Source organism: Chionomys nivalis, chromosome X (assembly GCF_950005125.1).
Source record: "Chionomys nivalis chromosome X, mChiNiv1.1, whole genome shotgun sequence".
NCBI lineage: Eukaryota > Metazoa > Chordata > Mammalia > Rodentia > Cricetidae > Chionomys > Chionomys nivalis.
The window spans coordinates 135,354,253-135,381,418 of record NC_080112.1 but is presented as its reverse complement, the minus strand read 5'-3'; the positions used below and the strand labels follow the sequence as shown (position 1 = coordinate 135,381,418).

General features: G+C 42.4%; 1 protein-coding gene across 7 annotated transcripts in view; it reads left to right on the top strand.

Annotated features, from left to right (window-relative positions):
* Positions 1–27,166, top strand: part of Sh3kbp1 (SH3 domain containing kinase binding protein 1) — a 341,909-nt gene that overhangs the window by 128,540 nt on the left and 186,203 nt on the right. For all 7 annotated transcript variants that reach the window (XM_057759526.1, XM_057759524.1, XM_057759523.1 and 4 more), the window contains exon 3: positions 4,720–4,843. In XM_057759526.1, the coding sequence (XP_057615509.1) occupies positions 4,720–4,843 (124 nt within the window). The remainder of the gene's footprint in view (positions 1–4,719; positions 4,844–27,166) is intronic.

Here is a 27,166-nt window from a genome sequence, read left to right as displayed (position 1 = left end):
AAGTTGTGTTGCTGGGACCTTCATCATCTGTTTTTAGAGCATCCTGCTGGGCACCTGTGATGTCTGAATTCCATGTAGGTATGGTATTGGCTATCTTGCATTTGTGTGGTAATTGATGCCATGGGGCCAGCATGCATGGCAGGTATTTCTAGCTAGAAACAGTTGTGGAGACTGACAGCTAGCTGTGATTGGAAAGTTTTTGAATGAAAAAGTTAGGCCTGTGGTCATTTGGAAAGAACTTTAGATTTCAGAAGAAGGATGACACAGGAGACTTTTATTTTAGAAATACCCTGGTGAGGTTGTAGAGACTAAACTGGGAGGGGAGAGACTGGAGGTAGATTTGTAATTGAGGTGGAGCTCAGAGCACTGGAGCAGAGAGATGAGCCCTGAAGCTAGTGGGCTGCGGTGCCCATTCTGCTCTTTTGTTAGATCTCTTGGGGTAGTCTTCTGTGACTGAGGCTTGTCTACAGCCAAGACACTGCTAACCAGGTATGCTCTTAGGGTGGGCTTTGGCACATTGTACAGTCTTATCAAATCTGTTATTTTAACTTTCAGTATACAGCCGGTGGTGGCAGAACATCTATGGTACCATATGAGTCAACACTACTCTCAAAGTCAACAGCAGGACCTCTATGAGTACTAAATAACTCCCCATTTCCTGTCCCTACTCCTAGGTAACCTCTAAACTCATTCCTGAATTTGCCTATTTTAGACCTCATAGAAGTGAAATCATGTATTTTTACTTTTGTGTCTGCTGTATGTATTTCATGTAGCGTGTTTTCCGGGCTCCTCTGTGTTGCATCGTGTAGCAGAACTTCATTTTTTAAGGCTGAGTACTAGTTCATTTTATAGCTGTACAGCAGTCTTTCTATCCACTTATCTGTTCATGGCCCTTGAGTTCTCCCTTATGTTGGCTCTTATAAATAATGTGGTAAGCACTGGCCCATGCCTGTCTGTCTCCATCTCTGCTTTCAGTTCTTTTGAGCCTGTCCCTAAGAGTAGAATTTCTAGGTCCCGTGGTGTTGTTCTTTATTTAACTTTGAGGAACTGCTGCACTGCCTTCCACTATTTTACATTTTCTCCAGCCATACAGAAGGGCTCCATTTGCTCCAAATCCCTATCCTTATCAGTTTAGCAGTTCCTGTTCTCTCTCTCTCTCTCTCTCTCTCTCTCTCTCTCTCTCTCTCTCTCTCTCCCTCCCTCCCTCCCTCCCTCCCTCCTCCCTCCCTCCCTCCTCCCTCCCTCCCTCCCTCCTCCCTCCCTCCCTCCCTCCCTCCTTCCCCCCTCTCTCCCTTCCTCCCTTCCACCCTCTCTCCTTCCCTCCCTCTCCTTATCCCTCTCTCCGTCCCTCCCTCCCCACTTCAATTCAAGATGTCTTAGTCATCTGAAGGGGCATCTCACTGTGGATTTGATTTCCGTTTCCCTAATGACTAACGAGGGAGCATTTTTGTCATAAGTTTATTGGCCAATTGTACTTTTCCTTTGGAGAAATGTCCAATGCTTTTGTTTTTTTTAATCATTTTTCAAGACAATAGAGGAAGAATAGAGAGAAACAGAGAGAGGAAGTGGTCAAGGCTGACTGGGAGACTGGTTAGGTAGGAGACAAATGCTGACTTTTCCAGTGCGGGTAAGTGGACAGATGATGGGGGGCCAAATAGGATAGCCCTCCTCCCTCATGAGAAGAGGGGGTTGGAGGAAGGCACTGGCCTTCCATGGCTACACCGAGTCAAGGCATTGTTCAGCTGAGGACCTTGTAGAGTTCACTGCCTTGTCATGTACCCAGGTTATTTTTTCCTGGCAAAACTGAGTTTCTTCTACCTAAGAAAACACTTAAGAACTTTAGTCAAATGTGAACAGTCACAGAGGTGTGGGCATGACAAAGGAATGCGGTGTGTCTAGGCAAGCTTCTGGTGTTATCTCTGTTCTGCCTGCTTCTGGGACAGCAACAGGACCTGCACTGTTGCGGACCATAGCTTCTAAGGTGTCTTCTACTGAGCATTTTAGCATCGCCACCTTTGTCCTCCTTTTCAGTTTATCCTGAATATGTGGTGTTGATGGTGAGTGGTCATGTCACCGCCATGGTCCACTGAATGTCTTGGGATCACTCCCTGCCAAAGGTAGATGGCTGTTGTTAGCCACCATTAAGAGAAACAAGTGCATTTGGTGGCTTCTTCTCGTGTCTTCAAGAGCCATAGCAGGCTGGCAGCCATCATGTGGCTTAGGCAGACAGTGTTTGCAGATTGTCCCCTGAAGCCATCTGCCTGTGAGGCTACAGGAAGCCCCAGCAACTGCTGTTGTAGCAGGTGTTGGGGCTGATGAGGTGGGTGTCCCTGTACACACACACACAAACACACACACACACACACACACACGATCAGCTTTGTGTGATATGCAGACCTACCTCTGCTGGTGTGGGCTCAGAGATAGCAGCTGAAACTCTCAGCCTAGCAAGGCCCCAGCCCAGTTGCTGGTTTCCGGTGAGGCCCTGGTTAAGGAGCAGCAGAGAGGAGGCTGTTGTGAAGAAAGCTAGCTATTGGCCTAGGGGCGGAGGCAGTGTTTTGACAAGCATTTGTTGCTTTCTTTCCACCACAGCCTTCTGACTCATTTTGTAGGGGGGACAAACCTCCATTTCTTACCCTGTTGTTTTCGAAGCATACAATGCCTTATCTGTGAGTCCTTCCTGCCATTCAGGCTTCAGGCCTGGCTCCCTAAGCTTTGATTTTGTACCTAAGTTGGTGTGATCATGGGCTCAGACAAGCATAGAAATGACTGCTAGCTTTGGAAGAGTTCCTGTGTATAGATAGACCTGTATTTGTGTGACCATTCCTATCATTTTTGGCTATTAATTATTTTACAAAGAGTTATCTAAGTTATTAAAGCAGTATAAAGTAATATTGAGCATTCCTTATCCAAAGTGCTTGGGACTTGAACCATTTCAGTTTTGGGGTTGGAGGGGAGGTCTTCGCATTTAACTAATGAGATATTTTATAGTGAAATTTCAAAACTAAACACAAAGCTAACTTGTTTCACACATACACATAGGCTGAGAGTCATTTTAGGCGCCATTTTCAGTGTACCTCTGCTTTCTCTGTAATCTATCCCACGGGCTCAGGAGTGGACATTTTCACTCGTAGCATCATTGTCAGTGCTCAAAAGGCTTTGCTTTGGAGCAGTTCATGTTTTACGTTAGGAGCATTAAGCCTGTGACTAAATCATGCACTGGGTTTAAAAGATTTAGGTCTCTGTGTGTGTGTGTGTGTGTGTGTGTGTGTGTGTGCGCACGCACATGTTAAATGTGGAGGCCAGAAGAGGATGCTGGTGTCCTGCTCTATCATTTTGTCTTAGTCCTTTGATATAGGTAGTGGTTCTCAACTTGTGGGCCGCAACCCGTTTGGGAGGTCACATATCAAATACCGTGAATATACGATGTCCTGCTTATCAATATTTATATTACGATTCAGAACAACACAATTACAGTTGTGAAGTGACAATGAAATGATGTTATGGTTGTAGGTTATCACAACACGAGGAACTGTATGAAAGGATCACAGCATCAGGAAGGTTGAGAACCATTGATAGAGGATCTCTTATCCAACCTGGTGCCAGGCTGGTGGCCAGCAAGCCCTGTGATTGTCCTGTCTCTGCCCCAACCCCTGCCATTGATGGAGTTACTGGTACACATGCGATAACAGCAGGCTTTTTACATGGGTGCTGGGGAGTCTAGCTCAGGTTTCCATGTTTGCACAGAAAGCACTCTTACTCACTGAGCCTTTGCCTCAACCCCAAGATCCAGATCTTTAAAATGGCACCGATTGATTGATTGATTGATTGATTGATTATATGGAGGTCAGAGGACAGCTTTCTAGACTCTCCTTTCTCCTTTCACCGTATTGGCCCCAAGGATTGACTTCAGGTCATCTAGCAAGTTCCTTCATCCACGGAACCATCTTGCTGTCTCCAAGAGCCAGGTCTTAAATGAGGTTGGGTAGAAGTCCACCTAGATGAAGGGCAGCAAACATTTATTATACTAGGTTGGACGTTTCAGGCTTCCTTTCTGTAACGTCTCCTCAGCTCTGGAATTGGAGCGGCATACAAAGGACACATGAATGCAATTCGTGCGCTAATGAAATTTTATTTACAAACTAGCATGATGGGCTTGAGTTTGCTGACCTAAAATGATAGGCATTCTTTTTGCCTGTCATTTAGCTCTTACTTTTTTTTTTGGTCAAAAATTATAAATCTAGAGGAACTTGAGAACTACAAATGCATTTAAATCATCTTTTGAGTTTGGTATAATGATGAGTATAGTGGTGATTCACAGATGTAGTTTTTCTAAACCTTTGTTGAGAAGAATAGAAATCAAGGCTTTTGAAGTGGGGCATATGCTTGGCTGGGGCTTGTCATAGTGGAAAAATGTAAAAGAGACCATAATTTGGAGTTATATGGTGGTGCTTACATTTCCACCATTCTCTTGATGGTCATGTGAAATGGCCCCAGTCACATAAGGTTACCTTCCTATACTGGGCACTCGTCCACTTTATAGGCCTAGGTGTTTCCTTAACAAACAGAAGAAGTAAACTACACAAATTCAGACAATGGTTTTTGTCAAATATTGTGTTGTGCTTATGTGGCATTATTATGGTTCATTTCCAGAGGGATGAAGGGACACACCAAAACTTCAAACTCTAAATACTCCCTTCCTTTTCTATGTCCTCACAGGAAATAAAGAAGGATATGAAGAAAGACCCTCTCGCCAATAAAGCTCCAGAGAAGCCCATGCTCCATGTAGCCAGTGGAAATGCTTTGCTGTCTTCTGAAACCATTTTAAGAACCAATAAGCGAGGTATGGCAAAGGGGGGAGGGACCTTTCTCCCTGCACATGGGTACATCTGGAGACCCTTGTATGCATGATGTCAAATTGAACATTGCTGAAAAGTCGAGGAGTTTGTTTTTCTGGTTTTTAGTATAAATTGTGTACACACACACACACACACACACCCCTAGTAAGTTTGTAATAAAAAGAACTAATAAAATGTTTTCAAGGAAAGTTGAGTAATGATTTATCAATGGGTTTAGTTTCGACTTTCTTGCCTATTTGTGTGAGTGAAAGGCGAGTGTAGAGAACAGTAAGGTTCAGGCTGGCCTGAGAGTGTCTGCTCACATCTCTGCCCATACTCTCCTTTGAATGAAAAGAAAATCTATTAGCATCTGCCTCTCTAAGTGCCTGGCTCCCCAACACAAACCCTGCCTCAACTGTGTTTATAGGGAAGACGTTTCAAAGGTATAACAGTGCATCATCTAGCCCAGAAACCTTTCAATCACTGTCTTGTTTTTCTTCTTTTGAGACCTAAGTCACTTTAGGTCTGAGCTTATTAAAACTGCTCCATTTACCATCTGCCCTGGCCAAAACTGCTTTTTGAATGATGTAAAAATTCCAGAGAGGACCCTCCTCTTTGCTGAACGGTGGGCACACTCGGTACTGTTAGCACTGCCTGACCTTGGGTCAGCTAGGGCCCACAGTGGGCTGAGCATGCCCATATGAAGTCAGACTTCAGCTGCCCTCTTTTCCTGGGCTTATTATGTCCTTAAAAGGGAATTGAGAGCTGTTCAAAACCAGCAGGAAGAAATGTATTAGCAAAGGGTTCCATTAACAAGGGGAAAAAAGAAGCAAGTTTACATAACCACAGGGAAGAACAGCTAATCTTTCATAAAATTTAGACAGCATGAGAATTTGTCTAATAAACTGCCCATTGATCCTAGTTCTGGTAACATTGGCTTTGTGTCTCCCTTCCTTCCTGCCTCTTCTCCTGCCCCTTCCAGCTGCTCTGGGTTCCATTTCCTATTTTGAATTATTCACATGAAATACTGGCTAGTGACCCAGGTTGGTTAGCAGCTATAGGATTTTCTTTTCCTTCTTCTTCTTTGAAATCTCATTGTATCAAAAATTGGGGGTTTCCCATTTTAATAATTTAGCTTATGTTACTGTAAAACTAATCTTTGCTAAATGCTTCCTGAATTCTTTAAAAAAAATTATCTTTGGAGACAGAGTCCCACATAGTTCAGACTGGCCTTCAACTTAGCCCTAGCTAGTCTCGAATATTGACTCCTCTTGCCTCACACTCCCAAGTGCCGGCATGGCACCATGTCTGGCCTAAGCTGACATGCTCAGCTCTCCATTCTTGCATAGAGATTCCCCAAGTCCAGGGAAGACTTGGACTTTGGATTTAAGAGCTGGAGCCCAGTGAGTCTTCTTTCTGGCTTCTGAGCTATCTCCTTCATATGGCTCGTCTCACGTCAGGGGTTCCTGCTGTTCCATACACAGTGACCACGAGCAAGCAAGGTCTGTCTGGTCAGCCCTGCTACTTTATAAAGTCAATAAAAGACTTAATTAATTTCAGAAGAGAAGGAATTAATTAAAGCAAGGAATGAAGGTAATTATGTGCATGGCTTCAATGAAATTACCTGAGAACTTGAAGTCACCTAAAGAACAGAACTTTTCAGATAATTGTTTCTTTAGATCTGAAACCCTGGCCTTGAATTTCTTTTTCACTAGAAAAATGAATTCCACGGGGTAATTTACTTGGCTGTTTTAAGTCTTCTACCTTAGGCCCTCAGCCAGATTAAGACCAGGCTTTTGTAGTTGGCGTTTTTACATGCTAAATGCCAGGAACTAAGAGACTTGAACAGGCAAAGGCGTCCTGTAACTGTGAAGCCCATAACAGCCCATTTCCATTCTGCTCCAGGCTTCACACTGACCTCCTGGGTCACCTGGGCCAAACATCAGTTCCCAGCTGAAGGGAAGCATTGTGCCCCAGGATGGGTGCCCCAGGATGGGTGCCTCCCCCACCCCATTAAGACTAACACTATTTTGCCCCTCCTTATAATAATCAGTGCGTGTGCTGGAGACTGACTGGCCTTCTCAGGCCAGATAAATAGTTCATTGTACTGATCTCAAAAGCTACATTTCTTTCCCACCCAAAATCAATGAAAAAAAAAAAAAAACCACCCTTCCCCCTTAAAACAAAGATCAGAAACAAAATCTGTGGGAGGTCATTCTGGTTCCTCCTAAACAGTTCTGTAATTTTTCGAGTTATTGGAGTTTCCCCCTCCCCTCTTGTTTCTATCCAGCTTTGCCCTTCCAACCTTTAGGATGATTTTGGGCTGTCAGTATCTTTATAGCTATGACTAAGGGAGGAACTTGCTTTTAGGGTTTGAAAGTCTATTTTGATTTGCTAATATGGGATCTTTCTTCAGGTATATGAATCTTGAACCCTGTGAGAATTTAGCAGAAAACACAAATTCCCGTCAACTTAGTCAAAGATGGGAGGGCTCTTTTCTTTCTATGTGGGCCTTGTCATTTGATTCAGGCCTGGAATTGGTTTAATGAAAAAAGAGTCCATTCTATTCTGGCTGTGACTCTGAACTTGAGCCATGTCACTGGGGCCTGAGCTCAAGAAGTCTCCCCACTTACATCCCGCTGTTCCAGCAGTCTGCGACCTACCTCACTTTGTGGCAATGGCTGACCGACAGGCTTTAGTACCTGGCCATCTGAAATAAGCCTGTCTTTCCCTGCACAAGGGCAGAAGAACTTGGAGTCTTCTCCAAGAACAGGGCAGGAACACAGACCATGAATGTCAGCACATGGTTAGCCTCAGTGTGACATTCAGAGTTTCTAAGGAGGGACAGAAATGAGTACTCGGGTCTATTGTTTGAGAAGAAAGGTTCAACTGAAGTTCCAGGAGAAAGTCAACCACCCAAGCTAGCTTGAGAGCCATCAGCTGCCCATTTGGGGCATGACAATGTCAGGGAGGTACACCTACCTCTGGTCACAGAGCACAACTTTTGGCTCAGACAAAACTAGTTGAAAGTGACTTCTTACTTGGTAATTTCTTTTCTGTGAAATCCATACGGAAGAATGATGGACCCTCCTAAACTGGAACATGAAAGGGTAAAGGGAATTGTTTTTTTTTTTTTTTTAAAAAAATGTCCAGAAACATGAGTTGAGAAGCAAAATTGAATAAATTAGAAGTTTGAACAGTTACTAGCAAATGTGTTCTTAAAGATGAACAGTTGGTTTTGCCCATCTGAATGCTCTTTTCTACTTCAATTCAAAACAAAATAAAAATCAATTTGGTTTCATCTGTAGAAGGAATTCCTATTTAGCTCTGTCCATGTGACGGATGGTATATGTAGGCTATAGTCCATTCTTCATTGGCCTGGGTAAAGACTCAGATTTATGCCAGGGTTCTGGCTTCCATCATTAGCAGGCCAGGTAGGAAAGCTGCCTCAGAATCCCTGCCTCCTGCTGCTTATGATTGGACATTGTTCCTTTTTTACTTTTTGGGGGAGCACCAGTGAACACTCTAGAACTATAGAGTTTATTGCACTCTGTGTTTATTGCATACCGACTATGCACCCGGTCCAGTGCTTGCTGCTGTTGCTGCTGCTGCTGCAAAGCCTGGAAAACCAGCAGGCAGCCCTGCCTGTGGGCCCCCTGGGCTGTGTGCCACATGGAAACCATTGAGAAAGTCCTGTCCATTCCCTCCATCCTTTTTTTTTTTTTTTTAAAGAACAAGGTGTGGGTATATCTCTGATTTACTTTTGTCATTCTTAATGTGAAGCCACTCGGTGGGTTTCTGGTTGGCTTTATGTGTCCTTGTTTCTATTTCCAGTTTATCATGAATTCAGTGTTTGGTAAGTGTCTATTGTATTTTGTGCATCTCTTATTCTTTGCTATTACTACTGTTACTGTTATGCTATCCTGATACAAACTGTGTTTTATAATCATCTTTTTAAGCCGCTCTGCTACTCTGGCATCTGCCTTCTGAAAGATACACTGCCTCTCCCCATCTTTATTTAAGGTGATGCTTTTGCACTTCAGTGCCCCTTCCAGAGAGAAGTGCTGAACGAGCTGACAGTTTTAGAGATGTTACTGGTAACAGGTCTAGCTCTGATGCTGTGAGGGAGAGCATCTGTCTCATACAAGATTCTGGTTAGGATGGGGGCAGTGTTGCTCCCTGAACCGGTATGTGGCTCTGACTTTATAGAACATTGCTCTGTGGGTTCTGTTCGGATACATTGCACCTTCCTGCCAGATTGCACTCAGAAGCCTTCCTTAATGGAAGGACCAATCAATGCTCTGCCTCTGGTGACACACTGTTGCTTTAGAAATCAGCATGGAAACCTTCAGGGTCCATTTGCATGCGGATGGGTGGTGCTTGCATGCCCTTCACATTAATGTGGGCCTTATATTTGCCACACGGAAGTGCTCTCCATTTGGGACTACTACCTGGAGCTCGCCAGCAAACTGAACCAGTGTACATCCTTCTTTCCCATGTATCAGCAGTGGTCCTTCCCGTGCCTAAACAGATCTAGTCAAGTGACCACTCTCCCCTGTCACCTTTTCTGTTTCTTTATCATTTATCTTGGTTGCCTGAAGTAATACACCAAGGTATTCATTGGACAAACTCATGAGACTTTGGGTGAGGGCTAGCGTATGTGCATATGTGTTAAGTATGCACACACTGGCATGGAAGGCACACCGTGGCTCAGAGGCTCAGGGGCATGCTGAAATGTTCTTTGAGACAGGTTTGACTCCAATTCAGCCAAGATCCCTTTGTCTTAGCCTCCTGAGAGCTTGGATTGCAAGCATGTACCATCATCATGTCTGCCTGACTGGTGGCATAGATCTTGAAGGTCTTGGGTTCTTTATTGGAAATTATCTGCAAGCAAAGAATACAAAGAGTACATCTTTAATAAAGAAAATGTGAATTTGGGGATTTAGCCAGTGGTAGAGTGCTTAAAGCTGGCTTCTGCCCTCAGCTTTGGGAAACAATGAAACGAAGCAGAGGCAGAGAGAGTAAGTCATTTGGCTCCTGTGATGTGTTAGTGTGGTCTACGCAGAACCTGGGGCTTTGCTGGTAGGAACGAGGCTTTTTCCTCTCAAATGTGAATTTCCCCGTGGCTAACCAGGTATCTGAAAATATAGCATTTCGGGTCAGACTGCCCTTGGAGTATTTCAATCAACTGTTGATTTTCCCTTAAGAGCTTGCGTCTATGGGCTGCTAGAAGCGTCAACAGCAGGCATAAGTATCGTGTGAAAGATATTGGTTATCACCAGAACTGATCTTCCCAGGGAAAGGGAGAGCTTCGAAGTGAGGGAGTAGGAAAGAGAGTCACTTCAGAATATGCACATCTGCGTGTGTATCTGTGTGCATTTGCAGTTTTTCCCAGAGGCCTCCATTCTGATACCTTTTAACTACTGGCCCTGGTCGTCTTTCTGGGATGTTTTTATGGGAGCCTGGGTTAGGTTAATGGTAGAGAATGTATTGCCCTTGCTCATTTATTATTGAGCAGTACTACAAGTCCAGCTTAGGGGTACAGCTGGGGAAAGGATAGGGAGAAGCTTTGTGGAGGGTTGTTGCTATTACACATCTTCTATGATTTTTTTCTGTGAAAGTCAATGACAAAGCGTTACTTTGAATTTTTCTTCTATCATATGTTTCCTTTTAGCCCCCGTGTCCTGTCCCCAATGCATTAACACTCCATAGAGTAACAATATCCCACCACACTCATGCTGGCTGTCCACCCAAGGCAGTCCCTAGAAAATATTTGATGTGGGTTTGAAGTCGTGGCGCCACCTGGTGGCTTTTCTAGGAAACTTCTCATCTTGTTCACCTTTAAAGGGTGCCTTTGGTTCCCTTGACTCTGTTCTCATTTTTTCCACCTCAGACCCACAGCTTCTCACAGTCTGCAAACATTTCCTTCAACCTCCTGCTTTCCTGTACAAAAATTGATAATTGAACTCATAGAATCTGGTTCATGATTCTTGTTCTACCTGTGATACCCCCACTAACCAGGATTTTTTTCTATTAAGAATTATATATATATCCAGGTAGCGGTGGCACACCCCTTTAATCCCCGCACTTGGGAAGCAGAGAAAGGTGGATCTCTGAGTTTGAGGCCAGTATGGTCTACAGAGTGTCAAATATATATGTATATGTGTATTTATACACATATGTATTTATACACATATACAATTATATATATATGACAGCTTTATGCATTATATGCTGACCAGGATTTTTGATAAATTTTGTTTTGAAACAAGGTCTCAAATTGTGTTTCAAGCTGGCCTAGAATTTACTGTGTGGCTCAGGCAAGATTCAAATCTATGATAATCCTCCTCCCTCAACCTCCCAAGGTCTAGTATTACAGGCATGAGCCATAGCACCCAACTCTTGTTGATAACTATTCAAAAACACAGACACCTGTTGGCATGAGTTTAGATGTAGATATTAATTTGGACAAAGCAAAGAATCATGCTGAAATCCCTGTAGGTGAACCAAAGTCTCCTCCTCATAGCTCCAAGTCCTCTTAATTACTCCTTCACATCTTGTTGAACCTGTGTTTCCTCCAAGGAGCAATATTTTTTATTGCTTGCATTGTTTTCAGTTGCCAGCAGGTGATGAACATGCAAGGCCAGTTGTCTCTGCTGACTCGTGGTGTCGGTGCGTTGTGTGTGCGGCCTCTGCTAGCCTGCTTTGAATCTTCCTAATGTGGGACGTTACTGACCATGATTATTTTGATAAGTCAAAATGTCTGCTATTAAATCTCATGATTTTCTTTTAGTTTTATTGATAAAATTGCTGATGTGCCGTATTTCAGCTGTGCTCGCGGATTAGTCTGGGAACTCAATCGCCAGTTATAAGATCTCCCGTGGGAGAGTGCATTTAGAGTTCCCAACTGTCGTAGTTTGGGGCTTCTATTACTGTGAAGAGACACCACAGCCATGGCAGTTCATGTAAGGAAAACATTTCATTGACTTTGTAGTTGACAATTCCACTGTGCTCTGAGGACAGGCCTGGTTTATATTATGTTATATCCTCATATAGGGTTCTTAGTTTCCTTAGTTTTCCTAGACCTGATTACTCATGTTATCTGAATAAGCTGTGCTATGGCTGGAGATATGGTTCAGTCAGTGAACTGCTTGCCATAGAAGTGTGAGGACCAGAGTGTGGATTCCTAGCACCCGTGTCACAGCGGGGCATGGTGGTACATGCCTGTAATGCCAGTGCTTGAGACAGAGGGATTTCTGGGGCTTGCTGGCCCGTCAGTCTAGCTGAATCAGGGAGCTCCAGGTTCCATGAGAGATGCTGTTTCAAAAGCAAGGTAGACTGAATGTGGTAGCTCCTGCCTTTAATCCTAGGACTCCTGGGGCAGAGGCAGGTGAATCTTTATTAGTTTGAGGTTCACTTGGTTTATATAGTGAGTTCCTGGCCAGCCAAGAGTTCCGGACCAGCCAGTAAGACCCTGTGTGAAACAAACAAACAAACAGACAAACAAACAAGGTGGAGAGGTGATACAGGATAATATTTGACATTGACCTATAACCTCCTATACATATACACACATGTGCCCCTACATGCAAACACACACACACACACACACACACACACACACACAGAGAGAGAGAGAGAGAGAGAGAGAGAGAGAGAGAGCAGCTGTGTCATAAAATGTAGTACTGTTGTGAACTTCCATCTGCTAGGGAGACAACCTCGCAACAAGTACGGCATATTCAGAAAGAAACCAGGCTGGCATTTCCAATCTGTGTTGTGTAGCATTTCAGGCCTAGGAAATGTTTCACAGGGGAGGCATGAGATGAGATAGCTGTACAAAGAGGGGGAGGAAGTTACCGCTCTGACTGTAGTTCAGCTGTAGGACTAACACCCTGTTAGGGGCTGACAGACACATGAACATATTCCATTGGCTCAGCTGGCCTGTGGTAGGGAAGCCTGCTGGTCTGCGGTCGTTTTGCTGAGTCCTAGCTGGGACTCCACTTCGAAATGTGCTGACTCCCACATGCAGGGCAAGGGCTTTGCTAAGGGTTTTTAAGAGGCTCCTTATGGAGTTTGATAGCCATTTGGGCATGACCTGGCGACGTTTAGGTCGGAGTGGAGAAGAGAGGAGTGACTGGCCACACTTCTAAAGCTGGTGGCCTTGAAACCGGAGTTAGATGTCACTTGGAGGACAGTCTCGGGATGTGAAGCTAGGAACTCAGTGTTTGAGTTTTGCAAGTGTCAAGCTGAAAGGAATCTCTCCCCCAGTCCCCCAGTAATTCCTAGGGGTCCTTGCGTCTGAGAGGGTGTCCATAGACTGGGCTTTGGCATGGAAATTGCATTGAGAAAGGCCTGACCTCATGATCTGTGAGCTTGGTCATTCCAGCTTCCCCAAGACCAGCATCAGCATCGAGCTAAAGTCCAGGGTGGTTTGGATAATCAGTCAGGCTCACACTGGCTGTATTCATCATGGCTTTCCTACTTTGCTTCAGTGGAAAGAAAATCGTGGATTTCCCCGAGTGTACACGACAAATAGCTTTGTTCAGTCTCCACATATCTGTGAAAGACGCTGCCATTTTGAATTCAAAATAAATGCACATGAGCTGCCTTTTAGAGTTCTCAAGTCGTACAGTTACTAAGGTGGTGGGAGGTTGTTGATCTACAGACACACATACTGATGTTAACAGGCAAGAACACAGAGTGCCTCTGCCTGGGGGACCCCAAAGGCTACCCCTTAGATCTGGAAAACTGACTTTTGTTAAGCTCTGTATGGAGACCTCCTTTCCACAAAGCCTTTTCTTCTGGAAGCAAATCAGGGTGAAGTGAATAGGGAGGGGTAGGCTGTATGTACGTGCTGGTCACATTTGTTGTCTTGTGTGGGGACAACAGCTAGTGTCAGTAGGTTCTGGAGTTGGGACGTCTTCTGCTTCCTGACTGGTCCCCACAGACTAGTCATCACCTAGCTCCTTGACACCCTTTGCAGCCTCGGTTTGGTCTTTGGACTCTTGGAGTTTTGTTCTTGGGAAGCCTTGAGGCAATTGTGCACAATGAAGACATTTCATGTCCTGTGTCCCTAACCCGTGAGCTGCAGTGCCAGGTGGGCTGCCCTTATTGATGCCATCAGAAAAAGTAAGAGAGCAGCCAACAGCTTCCCTTGTGTGCTCCTGCGCGTGAGAAAGAGCATGGGCAAGGGTGGAGTGGGTGGGTCTGGCCCGTACCTTTCATTTATGCTTTTTCTGCAGACCTGAATGAGTCTAGCAGCAGCTGGGCCTTGTTGCAGCGTGGCTTTGGGAGCCCCCCCCCCCACTCCATTCTTTTGGCACCTGCAGTGTCTGTGGAACTGGAGACAGGTTACACACTTAATCTGCTTTCCCATTTTTCCCATCATTAAAACAAAGTTACTACTCTTTGTTAATTCCCTAGACAATTTTGAGCATTAAAAATAAGGGAAGAGAATAGGTGTTGGGCTGCAGAGATAGTTCAGTCAACAATGCATTTGTCTTGCAAGCACAAGGAACTGATTTCAAGCCTCAGAACCCATGTAAAACAGCTTGGGATGGTGGCATGCACTTTTAATACTAGTGCTGGGGAAAGAGAGAGAGGTGAAACCCTGGCGCTTGTTGACTAGCTAGCCGAGTCTACTGGAAAAGTTCCATGTGGGTGAGCATTCCCGGCCTCTTTCCAAAACAAGGTGACTGGGACCTGAGAAATATACTTGAGGTCCTCTGGCCTCTATGTACATGAATTCCATATGAATTCACATGAAAACACAAACACATACACACACATGGCGGGGGAGATAGATAGATAGATAGATAGATAGATAGATAGATAGATAGATAGATAGATAGATAGATAGATAGATGATAGATAGATAGATAGATAGATAGATAGATAGATAGATAGATAGATAGATAGATGATAGAATCTGAATAGGTATTGAGGTAAGGAGAGGGCATGAACTAAGATGCAATCACTCAGTAGATAGTGTAGTCATTAATAAACGTGATAACCTGCTAGTAAGACTCTCAGAATATTGGGAAGAAATTAGAGATTAATGGAAAATAGTATTATAGTGTTGTTTCCACAAAGCAGCCAGTGATCAGATGCTCATGGCACATTCTCCAGGATGGACCAGATGCGTGACTGTAAAAGAAATCTCAATAAACTTGATAAAAATCAGATCATACCAGGCATGTTGTCTGACCACAATGGAATTAAATTGTAAATCAACAACAGAAGGAAATAAGGGGAAATTCACAAACCAATGGAAATTAAACAGAATATTTCTGAATAACCAATAAGTCGAAGAATTCATAAATTCTAAAATACTTTGAAATGAACAAAATGAAAATAACATAAAAACGAACTGCCTATGTTTATAAAGAAGGCATCTTGCCTAAGCAACCTAACTCTGTACCTTAAAGAGGCAGGAGAGAAAACCACAGTGAACAGGCAGAAAGAAGAGCAAGAGTTACAGTGGAAAGAAAGGAAATAGAGACTAGGAAAAAACCTATAAAAATCAGCCAAGCACAGGTTGGTTCTTAGCTGGATGTGGTGGCTCACCTCCGTAATCTTCACACTTAGTAGGTGGAGCCAGGAAGATCAAGGACTCAGGCTTATCCCGGGCTACTTAGTGAGTTTAAGTTTAAAACTGCCTGGGCTATATGAGATCAAACAAAAGAAAACATACAAAAAAGGTTGGTTCTATGGAATGGTTGACAAAATTGATCAACATTTAATTACCGTGATCAAGAAAGAAGATTTAAATTCCCACATGAGTAATTGAAGCAGACATATCTGTCAATCTTAAGAGACATGCAAAGGATTATAAGGGAATATTATGAGTATCTGGTACGTTGCTGATGGAACTATAAAATAGTATAGCTATTTTGGAAAAAATAGTTTGGCAGTTCCTCAAACTTCTAGCTTCCATGTAATTCAGAAATTGATGCCCAGGAAAAATGAGAACATACATGTCCATAAATATATTATAATTGATTATTCTGAACAGCATAATTCATAATATTTCCAAGCAGAAACAACACAGATGTTCAGCAGCTGATGAATGAATGAATAAATGAATGAATGAATGAATGAATGAACTTTGCTCCATCCACACAGTGGAATATTATTAGGCTACCATTATGAATGAAGTACTGGCACATACTAAAAGACATGGATGAACCTCAAAAACCCGATGCTGAGTGAAGGAATCAAGTGTTAATTTTATTTATATGAACTACCCAAAACAAACAGATTCCTAGAGACAGAAAGTTGATTAATATTTTCCTAGACCTTGGGATGGGCATGGGAGCGCCTGCTAATAAACATGAGGTTTCATTTGGGGATGATGGAAATGGTTCAGAATTAGATTGATGGGTTGGCTGTATAATCATGCGAATATATAAATCCCATTTAATTATATACTTGAAAAGAACAAATTTTATGTTACATAAATAATATCTCTATAAAGCTGTTACAACAGAAAATCAGCACATAAAGTGGTGTTCAGTGTAGTTCCTTAGTGGCTCCTGGCTGTCTCTCTGCCTATTTTATTCTCCGTACCGCCACTTCCCACCCCCGCTGAGGGACACGGTAAGCCATTTCTTTTATTTAAGTCTTTCAAGTAATGTATTTCTCAGGGAGGCTTTATATTTTTTTATTCAATCAGTTGCCTAGGAGATAGTGAGTCTAGGGGATCAAAATGACACTGTTTTGCTAGAGATGACCTAAATATTAGATAATCGATTTGAGAAGGGCTGAGAACTGACTGTGGCCTCCTATTGTTCATTTCTTGAGAGAGAAAAAATGAGATTGCCTGTAAATCAAAAGCCAAACCTCTTATATTCTGCATTCTAAGCTTCCTGGAGAGAGCCTGTGTTGGAAAGGCAAGAATCCCGTGTACGTTTCCAATTTTTCTTGCCATTGTCATGAACTCTGTATTGACTGTTTTTGCTTATAAGTTCTTATCTGCAGCACCGATGATTTCTTTAGGAAAGATGCTTAGATGTGGAATTACCACACAAAACTGGGCATTCATTCTATAGAGCTTTGATTCATTGTTACTCAATTCATTTCCTGATGCTCACAGTGATCTACACCCCCACCGGAAGCGGGGGATGCTTTGTAATGTTTTAAGCTTGAATTTTTCTAATTGTCAGAGTGTTTGAATATTTTTGTTTCTGTCATTTATTTGTAGTCTTTGCTATTTATATAAAGATCTTTCTATTTTTCTTTCTTAATAACATATTATCCCTTTGTTCTCTATTGGCCCATCTTTCTTCCTAGTTTTATCACCTCAGTTTTCCCATCTGTTTTAATTTATAGAAACACTACATTTCTATACATTTAATGTATGGAAGCACTCATATAGATTTTGTACTGATGCTATTATAAGTCCTCTAAATAAATTCTCAGCTATTTTTATACTACATTTTAATTTCAAGATCTTATCTGCATAGAAATTTAAATATATGGGATTACTATACAAATTGATTATTAATTTGAAATGAGCACTTTTCCAGGACCATTTGTAGAATAGCACAGCTCTTCCCCATGTATTTTGATACTTCATTTATTACATAGTGTTATTTCCTGGAACCTTCAGCGTCATGCAATTAACTGGTCTCAACATTCTTGCATCACAATAGTTCATTGTGTGACTTTATAATACATCTTAATATATAGCATAGCAGGGTTTTATCTTTTTTTTTTTATCACTCCTCACTTGGGAAAAAATGGTTTATCTTGGGCTAGGAAGATGGCTTGTGAGGACCTGAGTTTGATCCTCAGGATCCAAGTTTAAATAAATCCACATATGATTGCATGTACCTGTAATCCTTGTGTTGGGGAGGCAGAAATAGGGAGATCCCGCTGGGATCTCCGGGCAACCAGTCTAGCCTAGTTGGTTCCCTCAATGCTGCCGAGAGACCTTTCCTGACACAAACAAGGTTGACCCTTGTCCTCCATATGTGCACATGTATGCCTGTGCATCCCAATCAAAGTCTTTATCATTGCTATTGATTTGTCATAAATTCATGTAATCAAGTTAAAAAATCAAATTAGGATTTTGATTTTAATCTTATTAAAGTTAGAAGGCAATATTGAAAGAATTGACATTTCCCCAACTTTTTTGCTTTTGGATTTTATATTATCACACAAATTATCTTTAGATGCAAGTTTATAAATGGAAACTTTCTCTCCCCTACTCTTCTTTCCAAACACTGCAGTAAATGAATTCTTTCAGACAAAACCATCTCTGCCCCAGAGTTCTAAACAGTTGCTCCTGGCTTCAGTCACGAATCAGACTTCTGCCTGCACCATCTTGCTTCCTTTTGATACTCTTAGTCTTAAGCAGGTTGTGGTTATTGTTGCATTTTGTAAACAGAATATCTTTCTCCTTAAGATTTTTCGTATTGCTGATGTATAGATTTTAACTTTGGACTCTTTCTCTTGTAATAGCCCTCTATGTAAGTCTTCAATTGAAAATATTAAGAGAGTAGTTATTATAAACCAGTTCCTAGCATTCAGAAGGTGGGTCCATCAAATTATAAAATGCTGGATATTTATTTATTTATTTATTTATTTATTTATTTTCTTTTTCGAGACAGGGTTTCTCTGTGGTTTTGGAGCCTGTCCTGGAACTAGCTCTTGTAGACCAGGCTGGTCTCGAACTCACAGAGATCCGCCTGCCTCTGCCTCCCAAGTGCTGGGATTAAAGGCATGCGCCACCACCGCCCGGCAATGCTGGATATTTAAACAGACCGTTTTCGAAACAAAAATCCCTTAACTTGGATAGAACTTCACAATGCATATGCATACATGCATCCACATGTCTGTGCCTGCACATTCAAGTGTACACAGACACATGAAGGAAGCAGAGGTGGAAAGACTTGCTCACTCCTTCAAGTTTAACCCATGAGGAGTGTTAAGGGAAGTACCAGAGTGAATCCATTTTAACCATAATTTGATTGTACACTCCCCGAGAGAACACTTCACCTCAGATGTGTCCACTCTGCTGAGAAAAGTTAGCAAAAGGAAAACTATCAGAGGGACAGCAATCTTCCTATCTGTGTGAGAAGAAGCTGCTAAGGCAATTCATGGCTGCTGGGGGAGGGAGCCTCAGTCTTCTCCAGGGGTGAGCCCCTTAGGTTATCCAGTCCCAGTGGGCAGCTCTGAACATACGTACATAAGAGAAACACGGAAGGGACTCAGCAGGCTGTCTGCTTATATACACATGTGTGTTTCTATGTATCCCTGCGTGAATGTGTATAGACAACAATAGCTAAAGAAAGAGAGGTTGTGAATTTGAGAGTGCTTGGGGGACACAGGAGAAATTGGAGGGGGAGCAATGATGTAAACGCAGTACCCATATATGAATTCTTAAAAGGTAAGTTCAGTTTTTACGAAAGAAGCTATTAAAATGCTGCCACTCAGAGGACTGATCTTTGGTTCCTGAATGCCGAGGGGAAGGGGAGACTCGCTAACCAGCTGGTTGGGAAAGTGGATCATAAGATGGAAGAGTGAGCCTAGATCCTGGCCTGATAATGGTGGCTGCTTAGTGGAGTGTACGAGGACAAAGTGCAGTGCCGCAGGAGGAAGTTGGAACTGGACATTGAATCATGTGATGGCCATGAGGGCCAATTATATTGTAACTGTCTGAAGAGGAAGCAGCAGAATTGGTTACATTTACTTGTATACTACAAGATACAAGGGAAGGCTCTGACTTGATGTCATCTTTGTTGTTGCTATAGGTATTATTTTGTGTATATGTATGGACAGCGTATGTCAGTGTGGGTGTGTGCGCATGTACAGGCTGCTGTGCACACGTGGAGACCAGAAGTCAGCCTGAGAGGTCGACTTGATTGGTCGCCATTTTACTTTTTGGAATAGTTTCTCACTGAACCTGGGAGACGGACTCTCACTGAACCATGAACTTAGCAATTTGGCTAAGTTGACTGGTCCATGAGCCACCTGGTCTGCCTGTCTCTATCCCCTCCCCCCACCCCGTGAGAGGCGACAGACAGCTCTACTGATCCAAACTTTTCCATAGGCGCTGGTGGTCTAAGCTCAGGTTCTCATGCAGGTGTGGTAGGCTCTTCACCACCATCTTCTCAGCTCCATGTCATGAATGTATAGATGGTCTTATACTTTCCCCCAGGGTATTCTAAATGAATGTATATAGTTCATTTAATTTCATAGATGACTGCATGTACGCCCTACTCTTTTGTTGGGGTTTGTGGGCTAGACTTAACTCTTCCCCTTCCTTTCTGAGCTTCTTCTCTCGGATATTTGATCTGCTCATCATTACCTTTGCCAGGGTGAGTGGGTTTTTAAGTTGAATTTCTATTGCTGTGATGAATTCCATGACCCAAAGCGACTTGGGGAGGAAAAGGTTTATTTAATCTTACACTTCCAGATCATAGTCCATCAATGAGGGAATTCAGGGCAAGAAGTCAAGTAGAAGCAGAGGCAAAAACAGTGGAGGAATGTTGTTTGCTGGCCTGCTCTCCATGGTTTGCTTAGCCCGCCTTTTCTGTCCTACAACCCAGGAGCACTTACCCAGGGGTGGTACTGCCCATACCAATCATTTATCAAGAGATTGTCCCACGGATTTTCTTCCAGGCCAGTGTGATTGAGGCACTCCTTCCATTGAGGTCCTCTCTTCCCAGATATGCATAGGTTTGTGTTCAGTTGACAAAAACTAAGCAGTAGAGGGAAGGGGTTCAAATGCTCCGCAAGAGATTGGATGATTGGATCATGGCAGCTCTGGCTGTCGGGAGCGTGCTATTAGGATATTCAGTGAGTTAGTACTGAGATACCCAGTCTGGTCTGTTGGAGTTTGTGCCTGAAGTTGCCTTCTTGAAGATCTGGATGTGGCAGCCTCTGTGGAGCATGGTGCAAGGAACCCTGCTCTCTTCTCATTTCTCTCCCCCGCCCCCAGTCTCTTTCTTTTTTTCCCTATGGATAACTTGGATGGATTCTTAAATAGAGTCATTCTTTGCAAAGGAAAAAGTATAATTTACAGATTTTTTTTTTTTACAAAGGCACCACCTTTTATTTCTTTTATCCCTTTCTGGGCCACGTTTGTTTTGTTTTGTTTTTGACAGAGTAAATCAAACAGATGGGTATAGCACACTGTTATAATAGTAACATTTTTTTAAATGCAGTTTAAAAAAAGAAATGATAACAGTTGTTTTATTGTTGACTTTTAACTTTAAAGTGATCTTTAATAATATCACCAGGAGAATACTGTTTGTTTCTTTTAAAGAAATTAGTTTCCTTTGTAATTTACTTTGACTAAAGCATTGTAATAAAAAGTAAGACACTTGGAATTATATGCACAAAGGGAAAAATTACTCAATTTTCTGGGGTGTCTGACATGTTATGAACAAAGATAGAAAACCATGAGATGCTAGAAATGAAAAGTCTGTAATATATATGTTCATACACACACATATACACATGCAGTCACACACATCACACACAAACAGTACCAACAATTTAACTTCCCTTGTTGCCTGGTATGTGTATGCAGGTCACTGTAATGTTTGAAAGAGTCCTGCTACTTAGTATGTAAACTGTATTGCTATACATAACATATGGTTTAAATTTTTTTAAAAAAGATTCCTCTTCCTACCTTCTGTCTTGGCACTGTGCCATTCTTCTTCCTCTGTCTTACTCTATTTCCCTGTCTCGTTCTCTAGTTTCTCACCTGTTATGTAGTGGGCTCCTTGTGTATGTATGTATATGTCTCATTGGCTCTTAACTCATCTGTACAGAGAGCACAGGAATAATTTGGACCAATGCCACCCAGGAATGACCCACTGAAACCTTTTTTGCAGTGTAACTCTCTCTGTTATTAGAGACATTTATGTAGGGTGTTATTTTATATTGTCCTTCTTACCTGCTGATCTTCTCTGGAGAAAGTGTTCATAAATTTAGAAATGACCAAACCTAGGCAGCGAGAAGGAAGAGAAGCAGGCATCAGTGGGTGGTTCTGTAGGATCAATCTCTCCATCTACATCATCATAAATTATCAGCTGTATTGATCCATTCACATTGATGTATGAACTCATTCTGCCAAAGGCCCAAGTGAAATGGAAAATGGAAAACGATCATTTATTAGAATTGATGAGTGTTGAGTATCTGCTTTGTATTGAAACAAAACAACTGCACAGAGAACTAAATGACTTCCCTTTCAATATTACATGGCCATGGGCCAGCAGATCTGGGTGAATCGGCAAGGCTGAGTAGCATCACAAATATCTTGTCCTGTCCAACTCAGAACAAGACTGGGGTTTCCTTGAGTCCAGAAACCCATTTACATTCCATACTATTCTTACTACTTCTACCCAAGTTCATTCAGAGACCTTCATTCATGGATACAGAATACCTATGCATATAATTCTCCATTTTCCCAGCAGTAATGGATCCTAGTGATGGCTTTCTTCCTTTTATTTATTATCATAAAAAAGTGTGTGTGTGTGTTGCACATGAGTGCAGGTGCCTGCAGAGGCAGAGGATGCTGTCAGGTTCCCTAGAGCTGGAGTTACAGGTGGGTGAGTTGCCTGATGTGGGCACCGGGAACTAAACCCGGGTCCTTTGGAAGAGCAATGCACACTCTTTTAACTCTCTAGCCGCCTCTCTAGCCCCCTTTCACCCTTTAAAGCATCAGTTTCTTCATTTGCACAAGTGATGCAGAAGTTTCCAGGACTTTAATCCTGGTAGCCATTGCTGGTTTCTTTTCCTGTCTCCATTAGAACACAACAGGAAGTGCAGCTCAGGGCTCCAGTGCTGCTTATCTGTGGTTCTCAACACTTTAGCCTGTGCGCCTTCAGTCCGGGTAGAAAGTGTTTTGAAATGTTGCAGAGTTTCAGGGTCCACTCCTCATCTTACAGGGCCTTCCCAGGGTTCCCACTTGCCATGCTACCCATACGACAGGTGGCAAACATTTATTGACTGAGTTGAGTTTCTACATGGTCTGTCAGAAGCTTTTGGAGGAGCTTTGGAGAATTCTAGTTTTTTACTTGGACAGTTTAATGGTGATTTCTGTTGAACAATGAAGTTAAAATAGCATTTCTGCCTTTAATAAACCACCCATTTTCACTTACCCCATAGCAGTGCAGGGGTCTGCCACTCTTTAGTTTACTTGATTGTACATGGGTGAGCAGGTAGTGAAATGGGCATTCGATTAGCATTCAGCTCTGCACACTCTCAGAAGACTGCCTCAGGAGGACTTTCAGACCATCACCATGTTCACTGGGTGTGGGATGACATTATTCATGGAGAATTGGGTTGAATTGCTATGTGCCAGTCCAGTCCTTCAACCCTGTTAGATGACGGCTAGGGATGGATTGTTAAGTAATACATTTCTCTTAGCATATTTAACATTTCCAACTAAAGTTCTACCAGATGCATAAGAAAAGAGCAAGAAGAAGCTCAAGCAGGCATTCATGTCTACATGTTCAGAGCAGTAGTCACAATGGGAGAAAAAAAGGTGCCCATTCAAGGATGAATAGATAAACACAATGTGGCTGATACATGCAATTAAATGCTATTTAGCCTTTAAAAGGAAGGGGTCTCTGACACATGCTACAGTGTGGATGAACTTTGAAGTTTATTGTGCTAGGTGAAATAAGCCCCTAAGGACACATATGAAATGATTCTGCTCATATGAGGTGCCCAGAATAAGCAAAATCATGGAGGTTATGAGGTGGCATGGTGATTTCCAGGACTGGATGTCGGGATGGGAACTACGGTTTGGTGTATAGTACTGAGTTTCAGTTCTGGAAGGTGAAGGGAGAAAGGTAAAGAGACAGTTGGTAGAGAAAACACATCAATGGGAGTGTACTTAGTGTTACTAAAACGTAGAAACAAAACAGCTAGAATGGTAGCTTTTAACTTGTGTATCCTTTGTCACAGTAAAGAGGAATCAATGGTATCATGAATATTCAATACCTGTCTACCCACTACCGCCATCTAAGAAATTTTGTTAACAATTATAATGTCATGTTTATGACTCCACTTCAACTGCATTGTGTATGCCTCTTGAGGAGTTAAGGATGCTTTTGGTGAGAGATGGTCTTCTCATGTTTAAGTTTTTGTTTGTATTAGCTAGCTAAACTAAATAGACTACTAATAGAAAATTAGTAAATTTTTTTGACTCAGGATCTCATGTAGTCCAGACTGGCCTCAGACTTGGTTTGTACCCAAGGATGACTGACCTTAAACTTTTGCTTTTTCTGCTTCTCCCTCCCAAGTGCTGGGATTACCAGGGTGCTTCACCATGATCAGCTTATGTGGTGCAGAGGATCCAAACCAGAGCTTCATGCATGTTAGACAGGCATTCTTACTACATAAGCAGAGCTATACACCCCCGGTTCCATGAAATGAATACTTTTTAATGTCATTTAAAATTAGTATTGGGGGGGGGGTTGTGGCTCAGTTGGTAAAGTGCTTGCCCTGCAGACATGAGGGCTTAAGTTTGTATCCCCAGCCCTTACATAAAAGCCGGGCTCACCGATCCCAATGGATTCATCTATAAAACAGCTCCTGCACCTAAGATTTGGGGAGCATTGAGGAAGAGGGAGCAGAAAGATCATAAGAGCCCGAGGATCAGGCAGTTTGCTGAGAGACAGTGTCTCCTAATAAAGTCAGAAGTTACACCCATAAAGTCTCACTAACATGACGGCCTACACACAACTGAACAAGATGTGCAAAAGTGGACAGGGGAAAGATCACAAGGCCTCAATCCCACATAAAGAACTATAGGCAACTAAGATATGCTCAGAGTGAGAGAAATCGTCTTCCCCGGGGAAGAATACACTAATCAGTTACCTGAAACCAAATGGTCAACCCTGAAAACATATATACCAGTACCATTATCCAGAGTGAGCAGGTTATATTTAGGAATATATACATATATGGACATAATAAGAGTTGATGAAAAACAGAGCATGAATTTGAGAGAGAGTAAGGAGGGGTACATGGGATGTTGTGAATGGAGGAAAGGGAAGGGAGAGATGATAGAATTATAACCTTATAAAAAGTGCATGTGCAGTACAGATTGTACTGATGGAGTTAAAAGAAAAAAGAGGACACCAAGTTGTGTGGGTAGAGAAGAGGAGGATCTGGGAGCAGTTGGGGGAGAGTGAATAATATCAAAATACATGGAAGAAAATTCTCAAAGAACTAATAAAAAATAAGAAACAAGTAGCTGGGCCAGTTTCCTTGGCACTTAGCCACAGTCGGTCCTTGGCATATTGTGTACAAGTGCTTATACTATAACAGCAGGGTTAGGTAGTATGGTCCACAAAGCCTCAAATATTCTCTGGATCCATATAAAATATTGTTTTTCTGTTAGAAAAACTCAGTTCCTGCCTTCCAGAAAGTTTTGTCTTGCAAAAGAGACTTTTACTCATGTGTAATATGTAGACACGTTTATAATCTGACCTGTTAAAGTAAAAGACATTTGATTGTTTCAAAAATTATTTAAGTGCTGTCAAAAATTAGTATTGTCGTGGAGACAATCGCACATTTATTTTTGTCCTTTTATGTTTTTCTCTGTTGTTCCGTTCTCTGTTCCACCAAGGAATCCTCACTGCTTTTCTAGCCTCAAGACTTGTAGATTGGCACTTCCTAGATGCACTGTTTCTAAATTTACACTCTTCCTGACACTCGGGTCCCTCCTTCTGAGGGGAGAGGCACAGATCGGTCGGGAAAAATGAAAAGTCTGAATGTGCATTACCATTTTTTGAAGCACACCTTTGGGGCTTTCCTGTTCTTACAAGGAGAATAAGAGTTGTTTAAGAAGGGGGGGAGTCTGTGTTTGCTTTGAACAAATAGATGGTATGTACAGCACCAACGTGCCAGGAAAACATCTGCTCAGGAAAGACAAGGGAAGGGTGGCCGAGCAGGTGGGAGAGGACCATAGGAGAGCTGACGGGTGAAGAAAGGGAACCAGCTGAAGATAGACATGGCTCATGGGGGAGGAGAACAAATGAGAAGAAAATATAATGACACATGGGAGTGAGGAAGGTATGGTGAAACCTACTACTTTGTGTGTTAACCTAAAAACTTAATGAAAAACTCAACACAGAGTCGCCATGATTCTCCCACTCCAGACTGACGCAGGTTAAGATCTTTCCTGGTAAGCCAGCTCATGGTGCTACACAGAATATTAGAAATGGGTTAGATCAATATGTAAGAGCTAGCCAATAAGAGGCTGGAACTAATGGGCCAGGCAGTGATTAAAAGAATACAGTTTCCGTGTAATTATTTCAGGGCATAAGCTAGCCATGTGGGCGGCCGGGTGCCGGGGACGCAGCCCTGCCGCTCTTTATTACAACAGAGTGGCACCCAACGTGCTAATGAACTCCACGTAAAACCTGAGAGGGCTTAAAAAGGAGAGAGAGAGAATTCAAGACAGTTTTTTGCTGTTTGTGGGTTGCGTGCCGCAAAGAAATTGTCCTGACTCAGCAGCAGGAAAAAACTGGCTGTTTTAAAATGCCGGCTTTCTGGGCTGTGCCGCCATTGCAATCTCTGTCTGGCTTCTGCGGGAGACAGAGCTTTTGAATGGAGCACTTGGAGTAAAGTGCTACGATTTGTTTGATGGCAACTAGACTCACTGTGTGCCTAAAAGGAAGTCATTTTATGCTGCGGCTCAGAGGCACAAGCAATTCCACCATGCTACTGGTGCAATGTGCAAGGATCAGTGGCTCCACCATGTTGGACTGGGCGGGGCAAGCAGGCAGTACCTGTTTTTGACCTAGGAATGTCACAGCTTAGATTCTTAAGCGCTTAGCGATTTAAAAGCACAAAACAAAGTGCTCCTGGATAGTAAAAAAATTACAGATTCACAATAGAACTGATTCAGACACTGTTGAATGAATGTATGTAGGCTTGAGACAGAAAAAATATATATATAAATAATAAAGTTAATGTATTAAAAAAGGATAAAGTCTTTAAAGAGACAGAGTACAGATAGTTATAGATTAAAAAAATAAAGAAAAATAAGCCACGTAAAAATGGAAAATTCACAGAGAGTCTGGATTATGTACATTGTGTTTTCTTTAAAATTTTTGACTGTAAAGGAGCTAAGTGCAGAGAGACATTTTATTATATGGGCTGCCAAGCTAAACCAGAATGGGTATAAGGGTATTATGATTTCAGAATATGGGTCCAAGGATATGATGCTTTGGAGAGGGTCTTCTTTTGTTTTCACAGAGGATGAGACTCTGTGGATTGCGTCTATCCCAATATGGTATGATAGACCATGCCCTCCTGAAAGGTTGCTGTGAACACCTTCAGAAAATTACTTCACT